Raw genomic sequence first — 12,205 nt, 5'->3', positions numbered from 1 at the left:
CAGACAGTGCAGGAGAGGAAGACCCGGGATGAGATGGATTGATACTGTAACTGGGGGGATAGGGGTTGGTGTGTTGGAATTAGTGAGACTAGTTCAGGACAGGGAAGGGTTCAGAGTTGCTATGCATAGGATCACTATGGATTGCAGGCGACTCAACGGCACATAACAACAATAACAATATTTATATTAAGTGGGGAAAATAGGTTGAATGGTGCTGAGGCTAGGGATTGTGTGGTAACTTCAGGCCTGTTTTAGCACTAATGGTCTCCTGTAAAGAACTCACTCCTTGAGCAAAACTCCTAAGTTTAGAAAGGATAACTTCAAAGTGAAATATGGCCCTGAGCACTCTTTTGCAGAGAGTATCCTTGCATACATGGCTGAGGAGACCATGAGATTCTTGAGCAGTTGGTCATGGGCAAGGCTTCCGATTTCTCTTTCTGTAAGGAGATTGCTTCGGGGAAACTAGTTACACCCACAGCGTGCCTTTAGAATTTTGTCAGCTTGGAAATACGCACCCTCCCTGCATGGTCCCTAGAGCAATAACCCTGGCTGAGTAACAGAAGAGGCAGTGCTGTGTTTCCAACCTCCCTCCTGACGCCACGAGGAACCACCTTTTTCTTAGGATTGAAGTTTCTGTTTTACAATGTCCTCACTCTTCTAGCTGTCCTATAAGTCTCTATAAATTGGAAACCATCCAGTGTTAGTGGGGTTTGCATGATTGGATTGGAGCGAAGGTGAAGACGTTGTTTTCCTAAAGGTTCATCAGGTTTGGGAGGGTCCACGTTTAGTGCTTCTAAAAGTCTGGTATAGAGACTTTTGGCCTAGTGGGTAGAAAGTTCCGCTACCAAGCCAAAGTGAGTGTTTTCAATCTGCAGCCCTCAGGCCTGGTTTAAATTGTTATTGGTCAAACCTTCTTCTAAGTGGCATAGCACTGGTTTGTCCATTTGCTGTACAGAGATAACTTGTGGTTGCTGTGATGCTAAACACTGTGACACTGATGAGTAATGGTTACCCATGGTGGAGAGTGTTTGGTGGAGCTTCCCATTTAAAACAAACTTGGAAGCAGCAGTGGCATCCACTTCCGAAATGGCTTGCCTCCGGAAACTCTATGAACGTGGAGAAACGATGAAAGTTATACATGTGTTCAGGTCTTTTGTTCATAGGGTTGCTCTGAGTCCTCTAGGACTTGATGGCACTTAAAACAACACCACAGAAGTCTGGGAAAGAGTTCTGGTGCCACAGACCACAGGATGATGTGCTGCAAATCAAAGGCTGTGCCTTCAGCAGTTCAAACCCGCCAGCTGTTCCTTAGAAGAAAGATGAGCAGATTTGTTAGGATTTACAGCCTGGGAAATGGAGGGAGACAGGGTTATTAAAAGAGCCAACTGGATGGCAAGGAGGGCCAGGTGTGTTAAAAATCTGGTGGCGGCTGCCATCTGCTGGTCAATTTAAGTATTTTATTCGGATGCCTTTTTTTTTTTTTTTTTTTAAATTGAATACTTTTAACAAAGCGTCTTTCAATTTTAGGAAAAGAACCTGTTTTGATGGCTTCCCTCCTTTTCCCTGACTAGGAACTGTTCGTTATCTCCTTTAAATCATCGCAATTGTTGTCTGAAGAAGTAGTCTTTATTATTATTTTAAGGGAGATTCAGAAAAATTCAACGGTTACACCTAAATCACTTGGTAATTGGGAACCTGGGATTCAAGCTACCAGAATGGTTGTTTCAATGAAGTTGTTTAGCACACACCGAATTTGCAAACTGCAAAGTGTCATCAGGGAACCACAAAGTGGGCTGAGTGGGGGAGTGGGGGAAAGAAGGTGTCTATAGGTGCACGTTCCTCCAGGCACTGCAGCTTGACGCCATAAAGCCTGGTTTATGGGGTCAGACAGACCAGAATAACTGCAAACAGAGCACAGGTGAATCCAGGCAAGTCATTTCACTGCTCTGAGACATAGTTCCTTAACCCGTAATGGTGCTGGGCCACTGTGGAAGCTATTTATTGTTGGCTATTTTTTTGTATATAAAAATTCTCTTTCCATTCCTGACTGGGACTGCCAAAGACTATATTTTTAAAAAGAGCCTTAATCGGCATTTACATTCATGTGTGAGGCTCCCTAGAGAAGGAGAATGAGGGGAATGCGCCCTCTGCTGGCTATTCAGATTTTACACCCGCTCAAATCCTAGCAGGTGAAGAGTCCTGGCTTCCAACACCCAATGAGGCCAGAGATTTGAAGGAGATGAGGTTAATTTCTTCTAGTGTCAGAGTTCTAAAGTTCTAAAGATTTTAAAAGCCTTCATAGAAAGATCTCCCTACCATGTGCCCCCTTCTCTCCCACTGTCTTTGAATCAGGACCAACCCATGCACAAGAGGAGTTTGTCCATTTTTCTCCCTCAAAGCCACAGGTGGATTTGAACTACCAGAGAAGTGTACCTTTAGGTTAGCAGCAAAACTCCTGGCGGGTCAGAACTCTCCACCTTTAGCTCTCTACACCCCAGGCATAGAGCTCAGTATACCACCAAGCCTAATCTTTAGCCCACCAGGTACCTGGAGAGAATCTGTCCTCATTCTTCCACCTATCAGGTCTCTACTGAGAGCATCGAAACTTTCTGAAGGTCGTGATTAAGGACCGCTATTTAATGTAGCTTTTTACCAATCAGAATCCGATTCTCCTGTGGCTTTGGAGTCTACCTTAACTGGAGAAGGTATAGGATTTGGCCTGAGAGAATCTGAAGTCAGCAGCCAGTGGGGGATTAAGCTTCCCACTTGAGGCTTGGTTGTTACCAGGAGTCAGTTTGTTTGAGTTGATGGAGCAAGGAGAGTGTTGCTATGGCTGTACTGCAGCCAGCCAGCCTTATGATCTAAAGCAGCGAATAGAAAATATAATATCTTTTAAAGCAAGACACAAAGGTTTCAGCTGGAGCCAGAAAATCCTCTGATCCTTACTCACTTCTGAGCCATCACAGTCCATCGTAATGAAGTCTGTTAGCCCGAGCGTTTTCATTCAAAACACACATTTTGCTAGAGTTCCCTCAGAGTATATGAATGAGGGCTTGCATCTCCCTCACTCTTTGAAGAGCAATGTTGAGAAACTCGTGGCTCTGATTCACTGTACTTGTTGAGGCCAAACAGACTTGTGGTGCCACTGGCCTTCTCACTGTGTGTGTTCAGGTCCAGCCTGGGGAACCGTGGGCTCCTTTCTTCCCAGGGGGCTTGGGGTAGGGGAGAAGGAGATATTCCTAACATGATTTCTCATTCTAACGTTACAGAATTGTAGGAAGGCAAAAGACAAACTTGAACAGATGTCACAGTGCCATCCTATAAACTGAAAACTGTTGCCACAGACCTGTTGCCCATGAGAGAACTGAGGCACAGAGAAGTTAAAAAAAAAATGTAGGAGTAGTAGAGCCAGAACTTGAACTCAGGTGGTGTATCAGTGGGGATTTGAATCTTTGTGTGATAATCCTGGCTAAGAAGTAACAATAAAAAAATGAGCATAAGCATCTTTTAATCTATAAGTTAGTAGTTGTACAATTATAGAACAAGAAGCTGAATCATCTTCAGTTGCAAGCTTTGTCCAATCTTGTTCAACTAGTGCTTTTCTACCCCTACCCTTGAATCTGGGAGCTCTGATGGCCTACTTTCACTGTCAATCCAAAGGTAAAGAGTTTGAATCCATCAGCTCCATTGCTCCATTGAAGTTGGGCAACCTCCCCCCACGCCATTCACAGCCTCTGAAAACCCACTGGAGGGTCAACTATGAGTTGGTTCCAGTTTGAAGGCACCAAACAGCATCCCCCTCTAATCGAGCCTCTCTTCCTATTCCTTCTGACCCCCATCTCTTTCCTCACAACTCAGTGATACAGGGCTAAATAACAGTCAAGCTTAAAAGTACTTGTGCTTTTATTAAAAAAAAAAATACAATCAGGTTGTCCAGCTGTGTTTTGGAAAGGGGAGTTCTTTTAAAAATCCTTAGCTTTCTTCATCATCATTATTATTATATTAATAATATTAATTATGTCCTTAGAATTGGAACAGTATTGCTTTTCTGGATTCTGTTGTACAAAATGTAAAAAAAGGGATGTCTTCCAATGACAGGCATTTAAAACATTGCTAACAAAAATAATCATTAATTATACAACTTTGTGTCAGATACAGCTGGTACTAAAACAAACTACCAATGTACAGCTTCCCCCTCTCCTGTTCCCAGAGCCACCCAAGAGAAGTCAAAATCATTGTGATGCTGTCACTGGAAGAGTTTTGCTGAATCAAAACAGAAACCCATTGAGACGGTTGTCTTTGGTGCGAAGGAAGTAATCACCGTGTGGTCGAGGCGTCTGCTGTTACCGTGGGCCTCAGCGGTCCATGGTGAACTCGGACTCTTGACAAGTGCCCAGGTGTGGCCTGATGGTTGGACTGGTTGTATTGACGCTTTGGTAAAATTCTTTCCTTTCTCTGGGCCCGACATTTCCCTTACCCAGTCGTCCTTGGAATTTATGCCCTCTCGCGCCTGCCTTCAAGATTTCGGAAGTTGCTGGGTCTTAGCTTCATCTCGGCAAACTGGATTGAGTATTCATGACCTTTCCAGTGGAACCAGTTAACACCCTGCAGACAAAGAGAGCAGCCCTCAAGATTAGTTTAAGTTTGGCAAGGCAAGCACCGACCATGGCTAGTCAGTCAGGCAGATACAATGAGCTCTGTTTCAACTGGACCATTTGGTGTTTAATGCCTCTCTCCCTTCTGTCAGTCAATGTCATGAAAAATTTCCAAAGGGCTGCCGGAGTCAGAACTAATTCTTCACTTTAGACCGAAGTCACCTGAATTCCCACTGAACTTTGGTCTGCCATCTTGAAACAAAATGTTGGCTGATGAACGTCACTGTCATTAGAAATTGGTTTGAGGGAATTTTGTAAATAATTGGTGGTTACAGGACTGAGTGGCTATTGATAGTGACATATAGAATTCCTAATATTCCTATGGAATATTTACAGAAGGTGATTTTAAATAGCAGAAAGAATACTAGTGGAACACAAGTTTTAGACTTGAATATAGGGCTATTTGAGAGTGAAATAATCTTGAGTAAGTTATGAAAGCTTTCTGAGCTGTGGGTCCACTAGCCACCTATTGCTTAGTTTGAAAGGAACCCATAAAGAACAAATGACAACACTGGGCATGTTATAGGTCCTTGGTTAATATTATTTCCTTAACCTCAAACAGGGAGAAATATCTTTGGAATTTGGGTGTAAATATTTTGTATCCAAAACTATCAGTGTCCAGGCCTTTTGGTTATATGTTTCACTCTTTAAAAGCCAAAAAAACTAAATTTTTTACCATTAGGTTCATTTTTGTTTAAAAATTAATTTTTTTTTTTAAGCCTACAGCACCCGGTATTCCCAGGTGGTCTCCCATCCAAGTACTAACCAGGCCCGACCCTGCTTAGCTTCCGAGATCAGATGAGATCGGGCGCGTTCAGGGTGGTATGGCCGTAGACTAAAAAAAAAAAATTAATTTTAATGAAAGTTTACAGAGACTTAGGGTTTCCTGTCTTTCATTGTTGCACTTTTCTCCATGCCCACCCCTCCCCCCAATTCACTCTTCTCCTTGAAAAGAAAAAGAAAAACTCTCTCATTGTTATGCAATCCCTCTCCCCAAGTCCACCCCACTATTCAGCCTTCACTCTGGACTTCTGTAATGACAAGAATACCCATTCATAAATCCTTTTTAAACACTTCTCTCCCTCATCTGTTTCAATGTAATATACACCATTCTTCCCCTCCTTTTCTGTCTTCCTTCAACCCTGATGTCAGTCTCGTTTTACAACAGTGGCCCTATGCAATATTTGTCCTTTTATGAATGAGATATTTCACTCAACACAGGGTGACCTCACATGCTATGGCGTAGAACTAGGTTTGACAAGGGTTTTAGCAGATGATTACTTCAGAAGTTGATCATCAGGCCTTTTCCTGAAGTGCCTCTTGGTGAGTTCAAACTGTTGTCATATGTTTAACATTTTACACTGCCCACAGGCTCCTGTCTGAACCTTTAGAGAGGAGTCCAAAGATGTGCCATTGAGTTAGACCTCATAGCTGGCCTTCTGAAGTGACTTTTCAGAGGCTGTAGATTACATGGGAGGAGAATGTCCATTGTTTCTCTCTCAGAGCTGCTGTGGATTCGAGTCATTTCCCTTTGAGCTGGAAGTATACTATATCACTGGGCCACCAGAGCTCCCTGAAGATGTTAGGGGGGCTGCTGTAAACAGTGCATGCACTCCACTGCTAACTGGAAGATTGGAGGTTTAACCTGTACAGGAGTTCCTCAGAAGAAAGCTCTTGTCACCTTCTGAAAGAATCAGTCATTGAAACCTATTTGACGTTCTACTCCATGAAACATGTGGAAACCATGAGTCAGGATCTGTTCCATGGTCACTAATTTTTAGCTTAAAACCAAAGATGAGTAGAGTCTGGCCATCAAGTCCAAATGACCCCTGGTTCCCCTGGGGAAAAGGGACACTCAGGTGTCTCAACTTCAACCTCAGTCACCCCTCTTGAAAGGCCACCACCCCATGCTCTGAGCCTCTTGTTCTCTTTACGCTGCATAGAGCTGAGAAGAAAAAAATTACTCATGGAGAAGTTAATGACTGGTGAAACTGGGGGCAGGGGGGTGGGGAGGATAGAGATTGTTTTATTAGACTTTAATTATTTGGAATTCACTGACCTCAGACTCTGTCTCTAAGCCTGACAGGGTTTAAGAATGGCTGGTTCATTTAATGGGCAAATGTGTTTGTAATTACTTCCTTACAGTGAGGGACTCCAGCTGAACAGCTTGTTGCTTCTCTGCCTTTCCCCCTCTGTTCTCTTCCTTCCCTCTGGCAGTGCAGAGCTGGAAGCAAACCCTCATTGTATTCATGCAAGCCCCTGAGAGGCCAGGCCAGGCTCTCAAGACTTCTTTGGGGTCTTCTTCTCCCAGGTTGAGATGAGAGAAGGAAAATGAGGTTTCCTTGCTATGTTTTTCTCTCAAAAAAACTGTGGCAGGGATGTTGGAAACTGGGATCAGCCAAAAGTCACCAAGCAATCACTCATGTCTGCACAATGAAACCCTGACAAAACTTTGCACCACACCAAACTCTGGGTCAGTCTCCCGAGGTGACCACACTCCAAGCATATCGTCACGTCACTGCTGGGAGAGCAGTGCATTCTGGGCACAGAGGAAGCTTCCTGTTTGGAACCCTCCCTGGCTCTAGTCTTGGTTTTTTTTTTGTTTTGTTTTCTTTTTTTAAATGCAACATACATATTTTTTACAGCATATTCTTTCCATTTAATTCTCCCCACTCCCATTCAATGTTGCACATTCTATGCACCTCTTCCTTGGCAGGTTCTCATTTGTGTCCCTTCAATGTAATAAACTGTAATTATGAAGATAGTAGTGTTCAGGGAGTTCTGTGAGTCTCTCTAGGCAATTCTTGAAGCTGATGGTGGTTTGGGGAACCTCTGAGCTCACACTTGGTGTCAGAAGGGAGAACAGTCTTGTAGGGCTGGTACTTTCTTGGTACTTTACTTTCAAGTGCTCTGTGACCTCAAATTCTCATTGCTCTGTGCCTCAGCCTTTTCAACATTGCTATTTTGATATGACTCATATGCACAATGCAGTGGGGTTAATTATGTTATCAAGTCCAACCATTGGCATTATCTGCTTCCAGATTTTCCCCATTACCCTTAAAAAGGCGATCAGTGGCCTGTAAGGAAGGAGTTCCTCTTTGGGCCTCCATCTGTTTCTCGAAATGAAGGGATGGAAAAGCCATGGCTTCATCCAGGGCTTCTTGGTGTTCCAGAGGTGCCTCCAGACCAGGTGAGACTTTGCCAGGGACAAAAGGCAGGACTTTGGGATGGTCTCATGACTTCCTCACATCTCCTACAGGCTTCTATTCTTTTCTGTCTCATATTTGAGCAGTCAGATAATAGAAACTCAGTACCCAGAGAGGAAACAGAAGAATGCTGCTAAATTGAGGGGATTGAAACTAATATGATGAAATAAAAACAAAAGGCATACAAATTATTGAATGGGAAACTTATGGCCTCTGTAAACTTCTACTCCACATATAATAAAACATTTTTAAAGAGAACGTTCTTTAGAATGTAAGCTTTCTCAGAGTCATCACTGGTCCTTCTGTTTCTGGGATTTCACCTCCCCAGCGGCATCACTGAGATTTCTCCTTGGGTTGCCGTGGCCCCTGAGGGTGCTGCCTGCCACACTCAGGCAGGGTGGAGGGTCAGACCTGGCTTCCCATCAGCCCACCTACCTGACTGTGGTTGTTGTCCCCGTATCTGCCCATCAGGTTGACGCGGTGACAATTCTTATACCAGAAGGCCCCCTTGTAGGAAAGGGCACAGTTGGTGATTGCCGAGTCTGTATCTTTGTCAAAGGTGGAGAAGGATCTGCCGTTGTGGTAGGCCATGGAGTCCCCTGGAAGTAAGGGAAAGTATGACTCAGAGGAATCTTAGATAAAGGGTCATTCCAGGACATGGAGGGCAAAGGCAGAGGTACCAATGGAGAGGCCATGGGTGGAGCTGGCTGTGAATATTGATTGGGTGAAACATTCCACGGGGTAGGCGAAGAGGGCTAATTTCTGACAGAAGTAGAATAATGTGGTGGAAAGAGGCTCAGAGGTGACTTTGGAGGACTTGGGTTCAAGTTTCATAGCTTTCACTCCCTAGCTCTAAACTTGTATAGTCTTTTAATTGAATCTCAGTTTTCTCATCTTGAGAATGAGACTAACACATTGGTTTTATTTAGCAGTGAAGATAGCTGTGGTGAAAATGGATATGAAGGTGTACTTTAAATGTTGTACCATTGAGTTGGAACTGGCCCATAGCTGACCCTCAGGTGGGTTTTCCAAGGCAGTAAATTGCTCAGGAGGAGATTGACCATCCTTCTCCCATGGAGCAACTGGTGGGATTCGAACAGCTTGGCTTTGACAGTGAAGCACAGCTTCTTGTCGCTAGGCCACGAGAGCTCCCTATTATAGATGTGTTTATAGAATAGAGTGTATATTTATAGTATAGAGTTGTAGATAAAAGTCGATTCTTAGGGGGGAATTAATAATGGGGTTTTACAATTTGATGGGTGGGGGTGAGGGAAATTGGAAAAATATGGTTTGAAAAAGAAAGTACTCAAATTTTGTAAATAAACTAGTACAATAAAAAATAACTTGATTGTTAGAGCTGCTTGTTTTTCACTTGTTCTCTATATTCTCATGATATAAGATTAATTTTTCATTATCATGTATTTCAAGGAAATTTATTTCATTCTTTATTTCTTTTATAACCCAATCATGTTCTAGTGATACAAGATTAATTTTTATGTAATTTATTTACATAAAATTAATTTTTATATAATTTATTCACATAAAGAAACTCAGAGTAAGGTAGGAAATTGCACTTAAATAATGATATACTTTTCCTCAGAATACAAATATTTATAGCTCTAACCCTAAAAAACTCTTCAGATATTAGATGCTATCCAAAATACTTTATATATCATAGTTGTTTTAAAAGCTTTTAAAAAGTCTTATCTGACTAATGTTCTCTTCTTAGACAAGAAGTCCATTTATATATGTTACTCTCTGGGAATCTAATTTGTAGTTTTAAATGATTACATTTGAGGAATATTTAAATGTCATTTCCTTGTGTGTCCTGCCCCCCTGGCCCCTAACTTGGTATATGCTACAAAAAGGTTTAAAGATGCTGAGGAATTCTGGCCTGATATGTTGGTGGCCGTATTCAAAAGGACTCCGATAGCTTTGAAACCATGATGCTACTGAGTTTGCAAAGGCAGGTGAATATTCATGAAATCAGACCTTGGAGGACTTTGTATTTAGACTACAATCAAAGTATGCAAAAAAAAAAAATGTAGTTTTAGAAGACTTCTATCTTAGCAAATGGGAAAAATCATGGCTTATTCTTGCCCTGGAAACACAAGAAGAGAGGAGCAGAGGCCACATTCCTGGGGTCTGCCAAGCTTGCTTGCTTTGCAACAACATCCTTCTTGCCTGAAGCTACCTCAATTAAAGAGGTATTTACTACCAGGTGTTATGGATTGAATTATGTGTCCCAAAAGGCAATTACACCCTAACTTCTCTGCCTGTGGGTATAATTCCATTTGGGAATGGGCTGTCTTTGTAGGTTAAGGAGGCAGGATTAGTGTAGGATGTACCTTGAGCCAATCTTTTTTAAGTGTAAAAAAAAAAAAAGTTAAACAAGTCAGCAGTGGAGAGAAGAAAAGATATATGCCAAGCCACATGAAGATTGCCCAGAAACAGAAGCTCAAAACACCTGACAGAGAATATAAGTGTGCTGACAGTGAATGTAAGTGTGTCCTTTGAACTGGCACCCTGAAGTCAGACTTCCAGCCTCCTAAACTTTGGGAAGATAATTTCTATTTGTTAAAACCACCCATTTATGGCACTTCTGTTACAGCAGCGCTATAGATAACTAAGACACCAGGCAATGGAGTGCCAGCACTGGTGGAAGGATGCAAGAACAAGAACAACCGTAGCCTTGGGGCATCCCTGCTGACTTCCCTGCACATTGCCTTCTCAGAGGAGCCTTGTTCCGCCCGACTGAGCCTGGCTCGAGGCACATTTCTATCTGCAGACTTTTCCCTTTATGGAGTTTTCTTTGAGAGCTCAGAGAAGGTGGAAAGGTGCCACAGTATCTGTCTCTTCTGTTTTGACAGACTAAAACTCACTCCCAAGTGGGGATGGATTTCCTGTCTGTACTCTCCAGACTAGTCCCTCTTTTCCCCCAGAACACCTGTGTGCAGTTCTTTGCACCCAGGTTTGCATCCTGGGTCTATCTTCTAGAAATGGTTTCACCACTCAAAGCCATAGGACTTCTGGATCCTCAATTTCCTTGTTTATATAATAACAATATATTCCTGGAAGGATTTTTTTTTTAATTAACAACAATTCAAATCATTCGCATGGAGTCAGTGCTACTAACGGTGACCCCATGTATTTCACAGTAGAATTGCACTCCACAGATTTCCAAGCTTGTGAGTTTTCAGAAAGGGAATCAGCACTTAACTTCCAGGCTGTCTCTAGGGGTGGGGGTGGGGGGGATTTTAAATCCCAGTGTTTTTGTTAATAGCTGAGCACTTTTAACTGTTTGTGGCAAACAGTGGCTCCTTATCAGAATTAAATGACAAAATGTATATTAAACAGCTACAAAAGACAAGACTACCTGGTAAGCATATGTTTTCTTATTAATTTTTCAAATGTGGAGCAAAAACTTAATGAAAGACCATTTCTAGTTAAAGGAATCTTCCAAGCCTGGCCTCAGTTATGTACTAGAGAAGGAATGTAAGGGCTCCTAGGAAGGTGGTGAAGGTAGGGAGGCTGAGGCTGATAACAACTTGGCTGAGATGTCTTTAAGATGCATCATTTGCCACTGAGGATGCAGATCCTGTACAGCAGCACCAGCAATCCTGGCATTACTGGGGACTGGCTGGAAATGCAGCATCTTTGCCCCACCCAGACTTCCTGCATCAGCTCTTGTACTTTAACAGGATCTCTGCAGTCATAAACCACTGCCATGAAGTCAGTTCTGATTCACCGTAGTTCTGACTCCCCTTCAGGATGGAGCAGACCTGCCCTCCAGGGTTTTTAAAACTCTGAGTCTTTATAGAAGCAGACTGGTGGTACATCTATCTTTCTCCAGCAGGGCAGCTGGTGAATCTGAACACCTGAACTTTTAGATTAACAACTGAGGGCTTAACCTCTATACCAGTGTTCCTTTGCTAACTCCTTTGCTATTACACACAATATTTTGAGAAGCACTGGGAAAGATGCACATTTGGACTTCTGAGAGGCTGTTTTTCTATTGGTGACATTGAAAAATAATTAAGAAAATGATGTGGGGTTTTTTTAGTGACTACAGTTACAGCGCAATCAAGATTGTCCTGATTTCTGCCCTCGTCTTTGTTTCTGTGATCAAAATATCCACCAACTCTGTTCAATTACAGTCCTTCCAGATTAGCATCTGTGAGATTTTTGTCTTAGTCGCTGATGCTGTAACAGAAATACCACACATTGACGACCTTGTTGTTATGTGCCATCGAGTCGTTTCTGACTCATAGCGACCCTGTGCACAACAGCTCTAAACCATGCTCTATCCTGCGCCAACCGCACCGCATCTGACACACCCATCCC

The 12,205-nt window shown here is 42.7% G+C and overlaps 1 protein-coding gene across 2 annotated transcripts in view; it reads right to left on the bottom strand.

Moving 5' to 3' along the window:
• Positions 1–3,884: 3,884 nt before the first annotated feature.
• Positions 3,885–12,205, bottom strand: part of TNC (tenascin C) — a 73,405-nt gene continuing 65,084 nt past the window's right edge. The window contains exons 26-27 of one of the 2 annotated variants that reach the window (XM_006890707.1): positions 8,297–8,460; positions 3,885–4,605 (exon numbers count right to left, since the gene is read on the bottom strand). In XM_006890707.1, coding sequence (XP_006890769.1) covers positions 4,495–4,605; positions 8,297–8,460 — 275 coding nt within the window. In that variant the 3' untranslated portion in view covers positions 3,885–4,494. The remainder of the gene's footprint in view (positions 4,606–8,296; positions 8,461–12,205) is intronic. The other variant, XM_006890708.1, reaches the window with a different exon arrangement.

The sequence above is a fragment of the Elephantulus edwardii genome, unplaced genomic scaffold (genome assembly GCF_000299155.1).
Source record: "Elephantulus edwardii isolate Elephantulus edwardi_28Jun2011 unplaced genomic scaffold, EleEdw1.0 scaffold00092, whole genome shotgun sequence".
NCBI classification, from domain to species: Eukaryota; Metazoa; Chordata; class Mammalia; order Macroscelidea; family Macroscelididae; genus Elephantulus; species Elephantulus edwardii.
Note: the sequence above shows the minus strand (reverse complement) of the source record. Positions and strands in the feature narration are given on the sequence as shown.